General features: G+C 40.6%; 4 protein-coding genes and 1 long non-coding RNA gene across 6 annotated transcripts; 4 read left to right on the forward strand and 1 right to left on the reverse strand.

Annotated features, from left to right (window-relative positions):
* Positions 1 to 396: 396 nt before the first annotated feature.
* LOC311015056 (plancitoxin-1-like) lies at positions 397 to 4,520 on the forward strand. Its single transcript, XM_084012089.1, has 7 exons — positions 397 to 454; positions 1,272 to 1,369; positions 1,470 to 1,632; positions 1,705 to 1,786; positions 2,279 to 2,443; positions 2,514 to 2,705; positions 3,254 to 4,520. The coding sequence occupies exons 1-7, from the start codon at positions 437 to 439 to the stop codon at positions 4,354 to 4,356; spliced, it is 1,821 nt and encodes a 606-aa protein (XP_083868215.1). The 5' UTR covers positions 397 to 436; the 3' UTR covers positions 4,357 to 4,520.
* A 1,240-nt stretch (positions 4,521 to 5,760) lies between these two features.
* On the forward strand, positions 5,761 to 6,865 carry LOC311014645. Its single transcript, XR_014597286.1, has 3 exons — positions 5,761 to 5,861; positions 6,468 to 6,549; positions 6,783 to 6,865. It is a non-coding gene; the product is annotated as an uncharacterized lncRNA (long non-coding RNA).
* A 2,520-nt stretch (positions 6,866 to 9,385) lies between these two features.
* On the forward strand, positions 9,386 to 13,193 carry rpf1 (ribosome production factor 1 homolog). Its single transcript, XM_084011662.1, has 9 exons — positions 9,386 to 9,701; positions 10,433 to 10,489; positions 10,619 to 10,699; positions 10,790 to 10,885; positions 11,109 to 11,262; positions 11,582 to 11,664; positions 12,033 to 12,214; positions 12,342 to 12,468; positions 12,704 to 13,193. The coding sequence occupies exons 1-9, from the start codon at positions 9,450 to 9,452 to the stop codon at positions 12,743 to 12,745; spliced, it is 1,074 nt and encodes a 357-aa protein (XP_083867788.1). The 5' UTR covers positions 9,386 to 9,449; the 3' UTR covers positions 12,746 to 13,193.
* A 94-nt stretch (positions 13,194 to 13,287) lies between these two features.
* Positions 13,288 to 14,920, reverse strand: LOC311014825 (guanine nucleotide-binding protein G(I)/G(S)/G(O) subunit gamma-5). Its single transcript, XM_084011663.1, has 3 exons — positions 14,715 to 14,920; positions 14,410 to 14,561; positions 13,288 to 13,597 (listed from the first exon to the last, which is right to left on the reverse strand). The coding sequence occupies exons 1-2, from the start codon at positions 14,793 to 14,795 to the stop codon at positions 14,436 to 14,438; spliced, it is 207 nt and encodes a 68-aa protein (XP_083867789.1). The 5' UTR covers positions 14,796 to 14,920; the 3' UTR covers positions 13,288 to 13,597; positions 14,410 to 14,435.
* A 143-nt stretch (positions 14,921 to 15,063) lies between these two features.
* spata1 (spermatogenesis associated 1) lies at positions 15,064 to 20,373 on the forward strand. 2 transcript variants are annotated; one of them, XM_084011660.1, is made up of 12 exons: positions 15,064 to 15,920; positions 16,028 to 16,134; positions 16,475 to 16,592; positions 16,806 to 16,859; positions 17,094 to 17,484; positions 17,819 to 17,984; positions 18,075 to 18,135; positions 18,333 to 18,450; positions 18,543 to 18,668; positions 18,898 to 19,073; positions 19,402 to 19,500; positions 19,893 to 20,373. In XM_084011660.1, exons 1-12 carry the CDS (start codon positions 15,861 to 15,863, stop codon positions 20,040 to 20,042), a joined length of 1,626 nt encoding a protein of 541 aa, XP_083867786.1. In that variant the 5' UTR covers positions 15,064 to 15,860; the 3' UTR covers positions 20,043 to 20,373. The 2 variants fall into 2 exon arrangements, with proteins under 2 accessions (XP_083867786.1, XP_083867787.1); XM_084011661.1 differs by having other exon boundaries at positions 17,094 to 17,472.
* Positions 20,374 to 20,612: the final 239 nt, after the last annotated feature.

Consider the following 20,612-nt stretch of genomic DNA (forward strand, 5'->3'; position numbering starts at 1 on the left):
TGTGTGTAGCCTTGCTTTCAATTCCACATAGTTTCACAAATACATTTGGAATTTCACCCTGAAAGAGCAGGTGCAATTTTTTTTTCAACTTCAGGAAATTGATCTATGAAGTTGGATTGATCTAGGAAGCTAATATGGCAGAAAGTTGGCGAATAGCATACATATATATATTTCAAATACTGTGCATGGTGGGTACAAACATATAGATCAACATTTAAGATGTTGTCCAGCTAAACTTCCACTTCTGCTGCTTTTACCAAGAATGTCAATATTATAGTGGCATGCATACAATTAATGGCTAATTTGCAGTATAGAGAAGTGAGTGAGTAATAAGGAAGCGGGTGAATACTCAGAAGTGGAGTTTTTTAATTTTCACCGTGATATATATAAGACAGAGGCAACTTTCGGACCGAGAGCTCAAACTAAGAGCAGAAGAATGAAGATGGCGAAAATGGTGAGTAAATTCAAAAATAGTAATCGATTAAAACAAAAATACAAATATTATTGTCGTTTTGATTATCATGCATACGCAAAGATGCTTTATTTTCATTGTTTAATATGTTTTAATTTAAATCTATGATCAATACAAACAAGTCGCTCTTATAAAAGAACATATGAAGCATTTAAAAAGGGTTATACAACAAAGGATATGAAGCTGTATGTTACTGGATGAAACACTATGTCTTGTTGAAAGTCAAACTAACGCATGTGTTAAATGCAGAACATACGATGAGCTTCCGGTTTTAAGGGCACAATCTTTATCTTGAAACTAAATGGAGTAAAAACTAAATCAAATATTGTCCCTCTGTAGAAAACAAAACGGTTCACTTTCAAAAAGCACATGAAGAAGTCCACATTTTAGAGCCTCAGAGTTTTACTTGCAGAAATAGAAATGTGTTATTAATTTCATACTTTGTGCAAACATGTTATTTAAGATGAGTAATTTTATTAAAATGCTGATTGTTGGTTTGACTATTTGATGTTGATGCTCCAGGAAGGGACTTTTTTCTTGAAGGCCTGTCTTCGCCCAGCGATACCACAACTTCCTGTTCACACCACCACCATGCCCCATTTTAAAACCGGGGCCCTCCGACGCTCAGCCACTGTTGTAATCAACCATTTATAATGTTGCAAAAAACAAACATTAAAACAAATGTGTCTTGGATGAGGGAGAAAAAAAAACCTTTTCTTAAAGGGTCGTACCATGTTTTTGACTTATTCTGACTTCCTGTTGTCATTGTAATTCTCATTAATACGTTGGATCGTTCCAGAAAACAATGATGGTGTTGCTCTTCAGTATCGGGACCCTTTTTCAAGGCTGTGACTCAGATGTGAAATGCAGGGATGATGATGGAAACGAGGTGGACTGGTTGGTGGACATACATATCAATACTGTTCAACTGTAACTGACCGGTTAGTTGGTTTCACCGGAAACTACGAGCTAAAATCATTTATCTGTGTATCATTAGGTTTATTCTATACAAGTTTCCCAGTGCAGTGGACAACCCTTTGTCATATCTCTACATGGACGAGTGCACCAATGGATGGACAACCAGCAATAAAGCAATCAACAGTGAATCTGGTTCTCTGGCAAACACCCTGAAACCGCTTTTCGACTTCTACGCCAAAAAGGTGAGGTATTAATGGACGCGTGTGTCTTTCTAGTTTAACTTGCTGATTCCGTTTCCTGTTCTTCTTTTGTAGACCGAAGGCTTTGGATACATGCTCTATAATGATCAACCTCCAGACCAAAACGCTGTCTCTGCATCATTTGGCCACAGCAAAGGTGTGTGCAGCAAAGTTCCACTTTATTTGTTCAAAGTCAAAGGTTCCATAATTTAACAATTTTAACACTTAATCGAATCACATTTTAGAGAACCACAATAGCATCTACAAATACATTTTTTATTGAAAATGTACTTGTTTACTTTGTTTAATAGAAGCCTTATTGGTTAAAACTGCATTTCAGATGTACAAACACTATGTACAAAGTTATCATTTAAAAAAAAACCACTCCAAATATGCAGAATGTAAATTTTGAAAAGCCACTTTAAAAAAAAAAAAGACCATTTCCAATGGATGCAGTTAAAATTATGACTAAAAACAATGCGATTGCAGACAAATGTATTGTGGATATCTGTTCTGTATTTACATCATTATATGCCCAAATGGCTCACTTCAGCTATGACATTGGTTACTGCTATCTGCAATATGTATCCAGTCCTCAGTAACAAATCTCTGTTTGTGTTCATTTGTTTTACCGTTTTACTTCCTAAAGGAGTCGTGATGTTGGACAAACAAACTGGAGTTTGGCTCTCACACAGTACACCAAAATTCCCAACAATACCATTAAGCAGTAAAACCTTCTGGCCAAACAATGGGAACCGGAATGCTCAAACATTTATGTGTGTGACTTTTTCCTATGAGGAATTCAAAGAAATAGGTGGGTTGATGACTTTAACATTTCTGACTTGTTGTTAAACAACTTTAACAACCTTAATTTGCTTTCTCAGGATTGCAGCTCAAGTACATCCATGCTTATTCATTTGACTCCTCCATCCCGACAACCTTCCACAATGAGCTGCGATGTGTTGCACAGCGAAGCTGCTACCCAAAGAACGCACCCTGGTTTCGTATAAAGAATCTAACTTCGATGAAAGGAGGTCATTTCAAAAGCTACGCAAAATACACACGTTTTGGGGATGGTGAGTGATTTTATATATATATAATATATATATATATATATATATATATATTATATATATAGTATAGTTACAATTCATTTCAAGGCTCTTCTAATGGTTTTGGAGGAAATGTTATCAGTTCTGCATTTCTAGAGCAACTGCCTGCGCTGCGCCTGCAAGATTAAATCATCGCAACTCAACCAGTTTCCATTTTGCACAAGTGAAAACAAAAGTTACATTACATTAAAAATGACCTCTCCTGAGCAAACATACTTATACTGTTACAAAGTTTAAACACATTTTATTGTTATTTGATTATTTCCATTTTTTATACTTTGCACTTCTATGTCAGTATAATCAGATATATATTTAAACTTTGAATTCCACAAGTTTACATTCCTATGAATGAAATGTTTGTATGAGAAAATGAGGATGGGGTGGACTGTGGGTGTAATATCTTGTTCTGCATTGCACTGTATTTCAAAAATGTTGTTCAGTGTGGGGCTCTTCTGTTATGCATATTTGAATGGCTAATAGTATTGTGTGTTATTTTTCCCATACTGTTGTAGATCTTTACTCCGGCCTTATTGTGGACGACTTGAAGCAGAATCTGTCTGTGAAGAGCTGGGGAAGAGCTGAGCGTCTGCCTTCTAACTGCAGCACCAGCATCCCTGCTCATGTGTACAACGTGAAGGAAGTGCAGCTCCTGAAGGGGGCGCCCTTCAGTGATACTGTAGATCACTCCAAGTGGTGTGTGACTCCCAGAGGAGGCTGGAGCTGCATCGCTGATACAAACAGGGAGCGGAGTCAGATGAAAAGAGGCGGAGGAGCAATATGCATCGACAATCTTACAGTTGCGAAGGCTTTCAATGACATAATTCTTTCATATGAACCATGTGAATCTGAACTTCCACATTCTCAACTTCCACCTCCACAAAATCATAAAGTGCTCAAAAACATTGATCAATCGGTTAAACGTGCTGGGAAATCATCTGATAGATCCAAGCGTATTACTAAAAGAAAGAACCGCTCGGGGCGGCGGCTGGCGCAGTGGTCAGGGCAGCCGCCCCATGCACAGAGGCCCAACGTCCTCAACGAACTCCCGACCAATGTCAGGACAGCAGAGTCACCTGCCATCTCCCGAAAAGGACTGTCCAGACGTAATCATAAAGTGCCCAAAAACCATCACCGAGCAACTGCTGGGAAATCAGCTGGTAGATCCAAGCGTATTACTAAAAGAAAGAACCGCTCGGGGCGGCGGGTGGCGCAGTGGTCAGGGCAGCCGCCCCATGCACAGAGGCCAGACGTCCTCGACAACCTCCCGACCAATGTCAGGACAGCAGAGTCACCTGCCATCTCCCGAAAAGGAATGTCCAGACGTAATCATAAAGTGCCCAAAAACCATCATCGAGCAGTTAAACGTGCTGGGAAATCAGCTGGTAGATCCAAGCGTATTACTAAAAGAAAGAACCGCTCGGGGCGGCGGGTGGCGCAGTGGTCAGGGCAGCCGCCCCATGCACAGAGGCTCAACGTCCTAGCAGAGTCACCTGCCATCTCCCGAAAAGGAATGTCCAGACGTAATCATAAAGTGCCCAAAAACCATCATCGAGCAGTTAAACGTGCTGGGAAATCAGCTGGTAGACCCAAGCGCAATAATAAAAGAAAAGGCTGAACCCTGGGTAATTAGCTGCTGCCTGTTTGACATTTGTGTTGTTGTTGCTTTCATGCATCATGTTTTGTCATATTATGTCATATATATAACCATTTAAAATTGTAATTTCAAGGCAAAAAGCAATAATGTAACTCAATAGTCTGGCATCCTAATAAATACTGTGTGATCAATTCAGTGTCTCCCATTATTGTCTTGCTTGAATTATTTTTTACTGTTTTGGTTCAATCTCTGCTTTCAGAGAATTCAGAGAGTTTTGTTTTCAGGTCGCAACAGCTGTTAATCTGTAAACCCCCCCTGCAGCCACATTACCTAATCAACACCAAACAGCAGACACAGATTAGCTGGAATACGGAGGGGGATTTAGCAGCTAATGATAAATATCATATATTTTATGAATGATATTTAAATGTATAAAAATAGCCCGAATGTGTGCCCGAAAGTTAAACTGAGTGTTTATTTCCTGTGTGCACACCATAAGGCGAATTCGACTTGATGTAGCCGCCTGCAGCGCGCTACCTAACGTGATGTATTGTGGGTTGAAAGTGATGCATGATGGCTAGCATTGTGTCCGACTTAGCAGCCGACTGCAAAGACGTCACAGGGTCGCGACCATATCACGTGACCCAAAACATCGCGGGAACAAGTTTTTAAGAGGCGCTTCTTGCAGCGCTTGGCAGCGCGGTCCACGGTGGCTGCAACTGGCTTGTCCACACCTCCGCTACAGCGGAATGGTTCTCATTGGTTAAAAGTTCAATGACGTGTGTTCAGGTCCGCACTCGGCGGCCACCTTGTGGTGAAATGATACTTTTTATTTTGGTCGCATTGATCTCATGGCTTGATCTAAAGTTCCGTGCATTGTGTTGTGAGTAGGCCTATTATATGTGAGGTCTGGTTAATACAAACATAGAATGATAATACAAATATACTGGGAAAAAATAATGCCTTCCACATGTTGCCTTGCGTGTGTGTGTGTATGTATGTATTTATGTATATATGTATGTGTGTGTGTGTTTAATATATATAAACATATCCTCTTTGGTCTGCTGCTGTGTTCTATCGCTTGAGCACCATAGTCACGTTGACTTTGTTGTCCGACTTGACGGCGTTTGGCTGCCGTCTCTTTTAGAGCCCGCCCCCTCAGACACCTGCAGCTCTCGTCGGCGTGGTAAGTCAAGTCAAGTCAAGCCAAGACCATCCCGAACAAGCCTATAATTTACAATGCAATCTCTACGGTGGCCCAGAGGTGTCAGGCCAAATACAAAAGCCGCAACACAAATACAAAAGCTGCAACACAAATACAAAAGCCGCAACACAAATACAAAAGCTACAACACAAATACAAAAGCTACAACACAAATACAAAAGCCACAACGGAAGTGACCTAAAACACAGATAAACTCAACTTCCCAAAATGCATTGCGGCTCGTCTGACTTCTGAAAAGTTTTGGATAATGGCGGACGATTGCGGTGATTCTGGCGACAGTCAGCAACAAACCGCGTACACATGTAAGTATACTGTAACATGATTTTTATGTTTCCAGATGACTTTTAAATCGTATTGATAATGAACGTTACTTTATTGTTGTTGGAATTGAATTGAATTGAATTGAATTAACGTTACGAATCGAAGGTCCTGCTAGCCGGCTAGCCCACTGACGCTAATTTACCGTAGAGGTTAGTGAGCTTAAGCTAAGCAGCAAATGTGCCGTTTTTACCGTTAACTAAAAAGATAGTGCTTATGTTAAAACGTGGTTATATATTAACTAACGGTGGTAAATAACGCGGCGCATCGTTGTTCGTTAAAGGGAAGGATGCAGACACCGAGCGCCTCATCCGGTGGAGGGAACGATGAGGAGAAGTTCACCGGCAGGAGGAATGCTGCTCTGAGAGGCTTCACTTAAGAAAATGTGGTGTTAAATGTTATAATTCTCATATGCAGGGCTTAACTACTACTGGTGCATATTAAGCTACTCAATGATATAAGGTTGAACACCAGCGTATATAGATGGGAGATGTCCTGCTCTCCTGAGATATATACCTGAAACGTTCTGTTTAACAGCAAGAAATCATCAATGTGCTGTAACACTTTTCTATGTGCTGTTCTTCATATAGGATGTTTCTTAAAGAACAGGGGTGGAGGGAAGGTGGAGCTGGATGAGCTAAGAAGTGGGAGGACATGAAGCAGAAATAGAAGGTGAGTTGTAAGCAGTTTAAAGTATTGAACTCTACATGCTTGATGTGAAGCATAAAATAACAAGATGAGGTTGTCTTTCTTATTAATACCCAGGTAAAGTCAGTGCTGGGTAATATCTACAATGTGTTCAAACATCAGAGTCCATTAAGTTGGTCCCATGTGGAACAGTATTACAGTACATATTCTAATATATGACTAGTGGTGAATAGTGTGTTTGTATATGTTGTTTATAGGAACTGACAGTGTCAGCACTGAGGGAGGAGAGGTCACTGCTGCACACTGGAAGTGTTTGTTATCATGGATGAGGTGATGGAGCAAAGACCTGCTATTACCCCACTACACCCCATCTCCTCAGCCATTAAGCCAACCACTGCAGCAGGGTCTCTCCTCCAGAGCAGGAGGGAAATAGACCTGCAGGCCTAAAACATGAGTCAACAATAATATATATATTCAGATATTTATTATTTAGATTTGTACAGATCATCAGATATATTCCTAAAACATTTAACAGGAAACATTTGACTGTAAGAACTTATACCGTGTGGTGTTACTTATAAACTGCACTACTGATAAACAAAAATAAAACCTCAACAATAATCATGTTCCTGCAACACAGGGATCTGGACATTTGGAGCAGACACTGCACCTGCGAGCCTCTGAGGATGTCCCGGGACTGCTGGAGACTCTGAGAGGATGTCCCAGGACTGCTGGAGACTCTGAGAGGATGTCCCAGGACTGCTGGAGACTCTGAGGATGTCCCAGGACTGCTGGAGACTCTGAGAGGATGTCCTAGGACTGCTGGAGACTCTGAGGATGTCCCAGGACTGCTGGAGTCTCTGAGGATGTACCAGGACTGCTGGAGACTCTGAGAGGATGTCCTAGGACTGCTGGAGACTCTGAGGATGTCCCAGGACTGCTGGAGTCTCTGAGGATGTACCAGGACTGCTGGAGTCTCTGAGGATGTACCAGGACTGCTGGAGACTCTGAGGATATCCCAGGACTGCTGAAGTGGCTCGTTGGCTTTGTTGCAGTCACCCCCATCACTACCGTGGAAATATGGACATGGAACCCATCTGTTTTTTTTTTCTTCAAGTTTTATTGATCAAATGTTTTGTAAAAAACAGCATTCTTTACATACAGTGAAATTAAAAGGGGTAAAGCAATCCGTCTGTCACTGCAAAAAAAAGAAAAACTAAGACTTTTATAAATAGTAATGTATTTAAAAAAAACAGGCATCTACCTAAGGTGATGCTATAGAAATAGTTGATAAAAAGTATAGTATAAAAAATGACTTAAAAAGTGCAGGTGTTTTTTTTGTGTGTGTGTTTTTTTTTTAAGTGCATAAAGTGCGAATTAAAGTCCATCATGGTTGAGAAGTCTGATGCCTGCGGGGAAAAAGCTCTTCCTCAGTGTCTGTCCTGGCCTTTATGCAGCGTTGGCGTCTGCCCGACTGCAGCAGGGTAAAGAGGCCAGCATTTGGGTGAGAGGCGTCAGGCCTGATTTTCCTGGCTCTCGGCATCACCCTCTTGCTGTACATTTCCTCCAGCATGGTGAGGGATGCCTTGATACCCTCTGCAATGCAGCTCGGTGCCGTGCAGTGCAGCTTCCATAGCAGGCTGAGGTACAAACTGTGAGGATGCTCTCAATGGCTGCGGAGTAGAAGGTCCTCAGGATGGAGGGGGAGACCTTAAACTTCCTCAGCCGCCGGAGAAATTACGTAAACTATATATAAGGTATGTTCTGTTAGTAAGCAGTGGACGAGGTTCTCCTTGGAACGCCTTGAAAGACGGAGGTCCTTCCTTAAATCCCCTCCCCCAGCGGGGGAACATGAGGATTGACCTGCAGTACAGCCCTCTGGCACCAACCTGTAACAGAAAACACAAGATATTACATTTATTCTGAATGTTTTCCTGTTTATTTGTTGATGAACAGTACTTATTTCTTATCATACACGTATTGCAACCTGTATATATAACATGGATTATTTGTCTAATAAATGATTCACTAATAGCCCACTACTTGTTTTTTTTATTCCACCAAACTCATACATGATATTAAAACGGCTTATATTAGCCTACATGTCTGTTGATTTTGTTTATGCATGCATATGCCTGTCTATTGATAATCAAATAATCAAATAACTTATTTAAACCGGATAAGTGATATTACTTACTTCAGAGGGAAATCCAAATTCCATGTATGTGAATAATGTAGCTCCTCCGACGGCCAATTTCCTCCGTCGTCTCCGCGGTGAAGGTGCTGGTGTTCCGTGGTCAGAGGAATTATACAATCTATGAACATTAATGATCGATAAAAGCTGCTTAATATATTAGTTGCGATCGACGGCGAGTGAAAGCAGCTACTCGGGTAAGAGGAAAAAAGCAAGTTTGACTGAAAAAATATTTTGAAATATTTAATTAAGTGTAATACTAATCATGCTTTATATTTTGATAAGTAATGTCCATTAAATGGGAGCTAGAACCGAAATCGATTCAGTTATGTGAGAGAAGATGAGGATGAGATGTCAATAAAGTAAAAAAAAAAAAAATGTAGTATGAGATGTGTTTGAGGTCATTTCTGTTGTGGCTTTTGTATTTGTGTTGGAACTTTTGTATTTGTGTTGTGACTTTTGTATTTGTGTTGTGACTTTTGTATTTGTGTTGCGGCTTTTGTATTTGGATTGACACCTCTGGGCCACCGTAAATCTCTCTATTTGAAATCAAAAACATTTGCTGAAGCTGTGTTGGAGTTCGCGTTTGTCCCCGCTCTTTCTCCTCCCCGCCGCTAGGTGTCGCCACACTTTCATCACGACCACCACAATTCGGTTACTTCCGGTCCCGGGTCGTGCGAGCACCACACGTGAATTATTTTTTTTAGCCAAAACAGGCAGCTGACACAAGATGGACATCGTGGAGGTTCCCGTGAGTGAGGACAACAAAGTTAAGAAAAAGAAGACTAAGAAGCCAAAGAATAAGAGCGCGAGTCGGGAGGGAAATGGAGGAGCTGAGACGAAGGAGGAAGAGGAGAAGAAGATGGAGAAGAGCGAGCTAAAAGCCGACGCTGCCTTCCCTCCCACCTTCAGTGTGTCCGAAATCAAGAATAAACAGCGAAGACACGCAATGTTCATGAAATTCAAACAGGACAAACGAAAGGTAAACACACCGAAGTGCTAGCTTAGCTGGCGTTGTCATGATAAACTACACGTTAGCTGGTGCAGCTAGCTGAAGCTAATGCAGGCTGGTAAACAGATTAAAAGCCTCCCTTTATGCAGGCTATGAAGAACTGGTCTGGTTGAAATGGATTGATTGAGTCAGCTTTTTAAAAACATGTAAGCCTATCCTAACGCTTGGTCGCAGTGAATCAGTAGGAAGGTGCCTAAGTACACTAACTTCAGTGTAATTATGAATTACTGCCAATTTAATCCCACTTTTATTTATCCAGTTTACTGCACTACATTTCAGTTGACATATGCTACTTCTTACAACAACTTCTTATAAGTTGCAGATGTTTTGACAATACATGTGCTCAACCTATAACATTCAATACACAGTTCTAGGGCTGCAAGTACAATTTATTAACGGTTACTTCCATTACATATGTATCTATTCATTCTATGGTGGCATCAAGTTGCTTGTTGTCTCTGCTCAACAATCTAAAACCAAAGATATTAAGCACACATGAGCAGAAAACCATCACATTTCAGAAGATGGACACAAAGAATAAGTTGCATTTCTGTGTAGCTCCTGCTCACTGCTTATCCAAATCATTTTTAGACAGAAACATTGTGATTAATTCATCATCTTTCAGCGCTGTACTGTAAACTTAACATCCACACCCTGGCTGGACTTTCAGTGTTTTATATTTTTCTGTCTTCATATTTCAGCAAAAAATACAGCTGAAGAAAACGAAGAAAAAAGAAAGAGAAGCTTTAGGTGACAAGGTGAGTTATTTTGCTGTCTTGTCCCTATTATCAGAGCTATTATCTTAGTATGATGGATTTTACCATTAAACAAGGTAACAGCATTAATATTGGGCATTCAATTCTTCTTTTCCTCTGTCTCTCACGAAGGCGCCGCCAAAAGAGGTCCCAAAGACGATAGAAAATCAGAGGGTGTACGACGAGACAACAGTTGACCCAGAAGATGAAGAGGTGCTGATCACGTTTGGCTGTGGTTGTTCAAACGATCTCGGGTTTTATTTAATGCATTTACACAAATGTGTGTTTTCCTCTCGTCTGCAGATTGCATTTGACGAGGGAACTGATGAATTTTCTGCCTACTTCAACGGGTTGACAAACCCCAAAGTGCTCATCACCACATCTGACAGACCAAGGGGGGTGAGTGGCTGCAGCTCAGAATTAGACTATTGTTCTTTTTTTTGGCAGTTTATGTATAAAAGCTTTAACACAGCTGAAATCACAGGTGATGGATAGATTTTGTCTTATTCAGCTTTGTGTACCTAAATATGGCTTGCAACTTGTCACAACAAATAAAATGAGGCTGTTTAATCTTGTGTGTAATTGATATGTGATCGCTCTGTTTTTTTTTTCTCTCCTGTAGAGGACGGTGAGGTTTTGTGAGCAGCTGGCCACAGTAGTCCCCAACGCCCACGTTTACTACAGAAGAGGTTTGGCCCTGAAGAGGATCATTCCTCAGTGCGTCGCCAGGAACTTCACCTACTTGATGGTCATCAACGAGGATCGCAAAGTGCCCAGTATCCTCAATGGCAGCTGTGTCAGGAGAGAGGATACAGTGTTCTATATACACCTCTCTGTTATCCAGTATTTACTGCATTAGTATCATTTAGATAACGAATGAGGATTGTGTTTGATTAAATCCTTGGCATTTTGTTAATTTTTTACCTTCAGAGACCTTTTTATTAGATGACAACTCAGCGATGAATGTTAGTTGCAAGAAGTATTGGAATAAGTGGAATGACTCTTCACTGGTAAACTGTGACAAGGTGAGCTGGCTGTAGTAATACTAGCTCACCTAGTCCGACCTTTGTAATGCTTCCTTAATCTGACATTAAGATGGTTTGGTTCTCTGTCATCTTCCTGACGGGCCAACTGCACACTTCAAGATCAGCAGTGTTCGACTACGTAAGGAGATGAAGGCAAGTTGACACATTTAAACTCTTTCTCTGTTTTGATTAAATGGGAAATATCATGTAAGACCATGACAATAATAATTGTTTATTTAGCGTCTCTAAAAGTGAGGTTTGAGTGTGCTTGCTGAAATGTTCACCTCTAGTCAAAAATGAAACGTGTAGGTAAAAAACTCCCATTCTGTCGCCTTATTTACATGTTGTCTTGGATCCCACGTAGAAGTATAACAACTAGACACTAGAGCAGCTAGTTTACAGCATGCAACAGTTTACTCAGATGCTAGTTGGTATTTTCCTTATTGCTTTATAATCCCATATTTTAAAATATGAAGCCACTGTGTGATTTTAATCATAATCGTAGTGTTTTCTTTTTGCAGAGACGAGGCAAGGATCCAACTGAACACACTCCGGAGATTATCCTCAACAACTTCACCACACGTCTGGGCCACAGCATCGGCCGCCTGTTCGCAGCCCTCTTCCCACAGAACCCTCAGTTTGTAGGTCGACAGGTCGCCACCTTCCACAACCAGAGAGACTTTGTATTTTTCAGATTCCACAGGTGAGCATTTTTTTAAGTCGGTTTAGAATTTTTCACTTTGTAACGCAATTCCTTTTTCAGTAGCTGTTCGTGACGGTTCATCTTAATTCTAGATGATCTAATATACTCGTATTTGTATTTCTGAAAGGTACATCTTCAAGAATGAGAAGAGAGTTGGTATTCAGGAGCTGGGACCTCGGTTCACCCTCAAACTCCGCTCGCTACAGAAAGGCACCTTCGACTCAAAGTTTGGGGAGTACGAGTGGGTCCTAAAGGTGAGTCTCTCTGCCGAAACATTTCTCAGAGACGCTAAAACTGCTCTGATGGTGTCAGCGATTAAATAATACTAATTTGTTTTGAAGTGTATTGATGTTGACTTAAATTTACATAATGTGGCAGGCTAATTTACTGCCAGGTTTGTTGTAAAAAATTATTACAATGTGCTTCGCCGAGTAACTTAAATGTCCCTTTCTTTTCCTGTAACGCTAAAATAATACTTTCCGTTTCCAGCGCCATGAGATGGATGCCTGCAGAAGGAAGTTCCAGCTTTGAATACAAAACAACCGGCTTTTGTGGTCAGGCAAGGACGACCTTATTTGTCCTTTCAACTTAATTTGACACCCGACACAGATGACTGGATTTTATGAGATCACATCGCTGTAGAATCGCGTTCATCATGAAAACGACTTCTGTGAAGCTGCATCTGCAGGCCAAGTGTGGGACAGGAACCTGTAACTAATGGCAAAGACTCTTACCTTCTCTCTTAGTTGGGTGACACCAGAAAGGGGACAAGAGTTATGAATCCCAATAACCTGAAAATTCTGACCTGTGATCTTATGTTCATGTTCTGTGCAGTTCCTTTTTAAATATATCTCCACAAACTGGATGAATGTGGCCTGAAATGAATCAGAATGTCATGTCTATGTTACATCCTGGTCTGTGCAAATTGTATCTGGAGCAGCGACTTAAAGTGCAACAGTGGCTGGAAATGGGTAATGGTTTATGTGTCTACAGTACAGCTCTTTTCAAAATAATTATGGAAGACACTTCTGAAATGCATATATTCATTTTAATAAAAAAAAACATGTTGCAAGTTTAAAATGTTGAAATAGCATTTATTTATTCTCAACAGGCATGATAAATGTACAATTCAAAAGGCACGACGTGTGTGTTGATATAGGTAAGTTTCTTCCAAGCAAGAAGGTTAAGACGTATCGTGGCCACATAAGCACCTGGAAATCTTTCTTTAAGATTTTACAAAGGCAAAAGTAAAAAAACAAAAAAAACAAAGGAAAAATTAAGTTAGTTTGTTGTCCCCAAATTCCCGAATGCTCTTGAGACAATTTCAGTCCACAGCGCAGGCCCTGCAGCTCAGTTCCAACAAGGCACCACAATGTCCAAAACCTGCAGAAATGTTGCATGCATTAGTCAGACCCAGTAACCGGTTTACTGAGAAGCTGCTGCACACCATCTCCAGGCTCAAACAAGTTTCATTTAGAGTCGAGAAGAAACTCCAGGACGATCTAGCAGTAAATTGTGATCTCATGTAAACTGGTATGCATATGCTTTTACTTTTCTAATAAGAACGTCCAGTATAGATAAACATCTGACGATTGTAGAAAAGCAGTTGAAAAAACAGATTAACCTTTTCAGATATTGACTGTTTATTTATTATTTAAAGGTCACATAATGTAAAAAAAATAATAAATAAATTCATGTCTTATAGAGAAGGTCTAAGTGTATATAAATATATAGTGAAAGTATTAATTTATGGAGAAATACACACAAACTGCCTTGAGGTTAGCTCTAATTAAGGTACTTATTTTTAATTTTTTTTTATAATACATGTATTTATTGATCCGAGTATTCTTAATCTGAATCTGCAACGTTACTACAGTTATCAAATAGATGTAGTAAAAGAAACATTTTCCTCTGAATCGTGGAATAAAAGTAGAAAGTAACAGAAAATTAAAGTGCACATTAGTGAATGTTTAGTTACTTTCTGCCGCTGTTTGTTGCTGATTTGATAGTTAAATAACTTCCTTTAGAAAGAGGATGAAGTTCCAAAATGGAAAATTATTGATTATAATAATAATGAAAATGATAATTGGTTAATTGCTCTCACAGAAGGGTGTGAAAACCGTGAAAGATGGCGACGAGTTTGTGAACCCCTCGAAGCCCGGAGAGCGATGAAAGGAACGGGTGGAGCTACTCACGGGGGGGTCGGAGGGTCGAGCCGCTGCTATAGGAAGGAGCAGACTTTCTGCGGTCTGAACGGGTTGCTGCTGGACGACATGCCGGTGAGCAGAGGGTCCTGCTGGGCGTTCTGGAGGCAGAACTGCTGCAGGTCCGCCGCGGCCTGGGACACCTGTAGAAAACAAACAAGTTAGCTGCCGTCGTGTGACCAACGAAACGCTCGGTCCGTCGAGCGACGCCATCCGTGTTAACAACAAGCCAAAGTAGCAACAAAGTGAAACCACACAGCCATAAAGGAAGAGTAACGTCCAGCCGTTGACGTTACCTTAACCCTGTTTATGCCCGCTTCGAGGCGTAACTGTTGGACGACTTTCTTCATCGCTACGACGCTGGATGATCCCGACATTGTGACGAGTTTAAGGGAACGTGGTGTTAATAAAGAACGAATATAAAACTATCAAAATCACTTTCGGGATAGATCGCTAACTACTTCTTCCTCATCGCCGAGTTTCCGGTTTTCTTTAGGAGTGTCCGCCGCTGGTGCCTTCAGGGACGATCCAAAAAAAAAAAAAAAAAAAAAATTCACGTCCACCGTTTAATCGTAAAGTGAATTTAAATGGGGAAAATCACCAACATTACAACAAGTTTAACTACGTGCTAATGTTCTGCTGCTTAATTTTGAAATAAAAATGGAAAATAACTGTGTTGTTTACGCTCCGAGTGCAAAGCAATGAACGGGAATGTTGTGGTTTTAGCATTATTTGTACTTTCATTATTTTATTACTTTTTATAAAATGTTTTAAACGTCATCTTTGTTGACGATTGTTGGTGTTGTTCGCTCTAAACATCATATCGAAAACCACGAATGGGCTTTTGGGCTGGGAGAAGAAAAAAAAAAAACACTAATTTATTGTTAAAGTTAATATTTACGACAACCTCCGGTGTGCGCGAAAGCAGCATCCAGTGAATTGAATCTGTGGATAAAGTGTTATCGCGCTCAAATGTCATCGGAAATACTGTATAAGGAAAAACGAACGGAAACTACCGAGATGCCGTGAATGTTATCAATATAATACGTGTTTACAAAATGACTATACATCAATTTTTTTGATTGTATTTTAATGGAGGTAGTCAAAAGCCATAATACAATCTTAAAAACGAAATATTGATAAAGAAAATTAATTATAACATATCACCATACCTGAAAGAAAATTACCCTGCTATTTAAAAAAAAAAAAAAAAAAAAAACGTATGGCCAGCGTCACTTCCACAGCTCAGCTCTCTGGTCTCCAAATATGGGATAATAAACAGCTACATTCTGCAGCAGTTGTCATCATCAGCACCAGAGCAACCGGCGCTGGCACTCTCATAAAACAAAGTCCGCTGGGCGACTGTGTTTGGTTGCAGCAGATTGTTTCTGTCCAGTCCACGCAGAACTATACAGGAAATCCAGCGTCTTGCAGCTGTGCTTATGGAGCTGTCCTGTGAGTCAGTGAGATATCCCGAGGATAAAAGACCGGCCAGTTGCAAGGTAGGTATCGATGGGAATTATGCACGTTTTTTTAAATTAATTAATTAATTTATTTTTACTGTCACTCGTTTATGAAACGTGCTTATGTCCGTCTTTTCTGGGTTTAGTTCGTGGAGCTCCACGTGCTGTTTGTGCCAGAAGACCAGTGGAACGAGAGGCTCAACAAAGTCCCTGCTGAAGCGGTGGAGAGCTTCATATCTGCCGGCTTCATCAGGTGAAAAATGCTGTAAATGTAGAATTTGATTCAAATTTGTGAAATATAGACGTCTGCATTCTCAGGTGTTGCTTATTCTTTAACATTATCTGAATGTATGCAACTAACCAAACCTTTCAGACGCATTAATGCCTGATAAACTGAAGGATTTGAAAGCTGTTTTTTTTTTAAAAATCCCAGCAAATTTCCCCCCAGATTTTAATTTGCAGCATTTAGACTCTAACAGGTAACTAAAATCCACATAAATCAGACTACAAATAGTTTTATCTGGGTTTCCCATGTTCTGTCACAGTGCAGAACAAGTGTGCAAACATGTATTGTGTTCCTTCTCATCACTCAGGGTTTATCCCGATGTCACCCTGAAGACTCTGAGGAGCGAGCTGGGAGCTCTTCTTGGCGCCGACAGGAACGTCGACAAATTCTCCTTCCTGAAATGTGTTGGCCGCAGTTTGGCATTGGTGGGTTTTTCTATAGCGGGTTGTGTTTCACTGGGGGGGCAGACAGTAGAAAGAAACAATGCAGACAGTTTGATTAACAAGTTCACTATTCAAGCTGTTGACACTAAAGGGTGCATGTGTGTGTGTTCATGCCTGAGGGGGTGCGAGAGAGAAGAGACCACACTGCTTTTACTGCCAGGTCTCTTATAACCACCAAATTCTTTGCTATTACAGGTCAAGAGCAAACAGGAGAGGGATCTGAAAGTGAAAACATTTGCTCCACCATATGTACGTATAGAACCAGGTTCCATATTTAACATTTAACATTATATATTAAGTAGTTATTGAAAAAAATCAGGAAAATTCCAAGAAAATATCACATTTGGTATTACTAATAAGCATTTCAGTCACAGCAGGTATGAACTTAAGTGATTACCTGTATGTACTAATTTGTCCCCTGCATTATCTGGTGATCTTCGTTACCATTTAAGCCTCTAGTATCTTGTTGTCACCTGTCGACAGGCCCCACAGCCAGAGCTTTACCTGCTGCCCTCTGTGGACAACGACAGCAGTGTTTGCTCCAAGTCTCTCACCTCAGACACCAGCAGCAGCTCCCCGGACCACCAGACCTATTACCACCACCCTAAGACCTGCAGCCTGCCAGCAGCAACAAAGGAGCCTGTTAAATTTCCCCTCATCCCACGGCGTTCCCATCAGCCACCTCCCTCTCCCAACTTGGAGGAGGAGGAGGACGATGAGGAGGACCAGAGCTATAGTTCTTCAGAAGGAGAAAATGAAGAGGAGGGTGTCTCTTCCAACAAGTTGGAGTGGGCAGAGCAAGAGTGCTGCCCAAGGAAGCCTCATAATCAAACGGCACCACAGCCTGTTTCACATAATAAAGGTAGCAATACAGGTATGCTATATTCAAGTTTGCTCAACGCCAAAGAATGCGTTGAGTGTGCACATTTGCAGCCTGAAACTTGTGCAGTTATGCCACGTGATGAAAGAGCAGGTTTCTCTCTTTTGAAACGAAGCGCTTTTAGATCCTATCACTCATTTTGTGACTCATATCCTTCAGGTAAATGTGAAAAAAGTCTTGTATATCCTGCTAGATATCACTGAAAAGCCAATTTAGGCAAACGGATAAGAAATTATGTTTTAATGTGAAAATATATACATCTGAAATGACATTTTTAGACCTTTTTGAAACGTCTGGATCTCGTATAGCAGCTGTTATACATCCACAGCTTTACAACGATGTGAAGCTGATCCGGCTCAGGTGAAGGACTCGCCGGGGAACCAAGAAAGCAGCAAACAGAAGGATCAGTTCCACAGACGCAACAGAGCGGCCAGAGATTCAGGAGTGGCCCGGTCTCTGGAGGACAGAGATTCAGGCTTCTCCCTCACAGACGGGTAACTACTGTACAGCATGACTGAATGTGAACACCACGATGCTCTCATACTACCATGCTGATTGTGGTTAACCGGGTGTGTGTTTTACAGGCTCGGGAAATTAAAGGAGGTACAAGCACTGAAGTCCATCAGGAATAAACCGACAAGTGGAGTAAAGTATAGCATTATATATGTGCCATCAAAGGATTCCTTGATTGAGTTTTACAGGCCTTTTAAAGCAAGCGGGAAGTGCCAAGTTTCTTGCATGTTGTTTAGTGTAGTTATTAGTCCAGATTCCACTGCAGTAGTGTGTGTGTGTGAGGTCTTTGATGTAAACAACAGGAATACAGACCTTTAATCTTTTTTAAGGTGTCAGAGAGTCCAGCTGGGTTGTGTCGGTCCGTTGGGTTCACCTCTCCGCCTCCAGGACGGGACTTGGCCGTGGTCACTCAAAAACCAACCGCCTCGCCAGTCATTCAGACGAGCAGTAAGCTGTCACATTGGCTACATGCCAAGGATTTATTGTCCTTTTTAAAAATGTAATAAAAACCCAACTACCATGTTTGTCGTCTCTTTTAGGAGAGGAACTGATCGAGGAGATCAAGCTGGTCAGGGAGGAGAGGAAGCAGCTGGAGTGGACGAGGCAAGAGTTGTTGAGAAAGGGGAAAGATTTGTTGGCTCAAAACCGACACCGCAGGAACCAAGGTGATCAATAAAATACTTTTATGATTCCTTATAAGATGTGAGTTTGTAAGGAATCTGTAACCTGTAACATATTACTTTTGAAGAGTGAAATTAACTTAGAATGAAGGATTATTATTCTAGTACAAAAGCTTTGCTTGATGGCTAATTGTAGACTAATTGCTGACTCCTAATTTTTTTTTCAAGATGTCAAAAGTAAGCGCTGCTTTTTTTGTTCCCCTTCAATGTAAAGCACGTGATAGTTGGAAGAAGAAATATTTTGAGACCAAGAAGGCCACAGCACCACTGGAGGAAAATCTGAGAAATTTACGACAGGAATTGGAGACATTTTACAATAAACTCTTACACCAGCTCCAGGCCAGAGATAACCGAGGAAAGCCAAGACGACAGGGCAGATCTTCCATAAAGGTAACATTTTATTTGATCTTATGGAATGTGACTGTTTGGATTCATATGAAAAGGGTAGGCAAGGGTAGTATATATTTGGATGAAGAATTTCTCAGATGGGATTCCTTAACCTTTGTCTTTATTACAGTCGAAATATTGCTTTCTTTCCAAAGAAATTGGATAAACTGAGTGATATTTTTAATTTTCCAATACACCTTTTTCACAGCGTGTATTTCAATTTGTAGCAAGAAAAGAAACTGTTTGAAGGGACTCGAAGTGTCACAAGTCCTGCAGTTACTAAAATACAATTTTTTATGTAAATGACTGACTGAAGGATGGTGAATTTCAGAATGAACTCATCATCCAGATCATGACGGAGAGCCACGAGATTGACGACCTGAAGAGGAAAGTAGAGGATGCTAAGATGAAGCTGGTAACGGAGATAAAGGTAACTGGTTTTCTATGAATCTATCTAAATGTTTGTATCCTCCTGAACAAAAGCAGTAGATATCGAGTTGGTGTATTTGAAAAAATGGCACGTTTCTTTTCAACATTCTACAAATATGTGTTCTGGAAATGTATATTCCTCCATAAAATATGTGACACAATTATTGCTAGTTAAGTCTACAGTGCAATATGTTCAGTGTTTGGAGGATGAACAATTTTAATCATGATGGTAACTAAAGCTGTTATAAATAAAGTGGAGTAAAATATTTGCCTATGAGAAAAGGATTGCCTGTCCATTGCATCGGTACTTAAGTACAGTACTTGAGTAAATCGTTTATTCCACCTCTGTCTAATAGCCGGAAGTCATGTTATTTACTTTCATGAATGGCGTAGTTGAGGAAACAGGCTGCCACAGAGCTGAGGGCCCTGAAGGCTGAGCTGGCCCAGAAGAAGAGTCAGTCCTCTCATCCGGGTCCCACATCATCTCTGGGCTTTGGAAAGACAACACGGGACAGACGGCAAGTTCAAAGCACCTCCAACTAATTCACACAGAACTGTGAACAAAACCTTTGCTGGGCCAGCAGCTGATTTGTTGATTTTGTGCAGCTGAGTTTTTATTTCTTTATTTATAGTTTAATGTGATCTGATTTCATTCACAATGTTGATACTGTTGAATTTCTCAGGTGCTGTAATGAGTTAGGAACAAAGTCAAACTATTTTTTGTGTTTTTTTTTACTGATGAAGGGACCTCTGAAAAGTATTTCTTGATGAATAAACCAGGTGTGTAGCTAATGCTCCTATTCTATGATTTGAAGTGTTTTATGTTCTATATTAAATCTTTGATGTTCATGTAAAATGCCACACATGCTGTCCTCTTTGTTTATGTTTTTTTTTTATTCCTCCGGGCTTCCCCTGGTAACCCATTGTTTCACGTTGCAATGCTATGAACTGGATCATCTGCATCAACATTATGCCTGTTTTCTCCTGTGTACTGATGTATTTTTGTGAGACTAGTATAGCATGTTGAAAAAAGTCATACTGTCGTATGTTCAAAAAAGTAATAGTATAGTATTTTAAAAAAAGTAATCGTAGATTAGGTCGGAAAAAAGGCAT

The sequence above is a fragment of the Eutrigla gurnardus genome (genome assembly GCF_963514095.1).
Source record: "Eutrigla gurnardus genome assembly, chromosome: 6".
Lineage (NCBI taxonomy): Eukaryota > Metazoa > Chordata > Actinopteri > Perciformes > Triglidae > Eutrigla > Eutrigla gurnardus.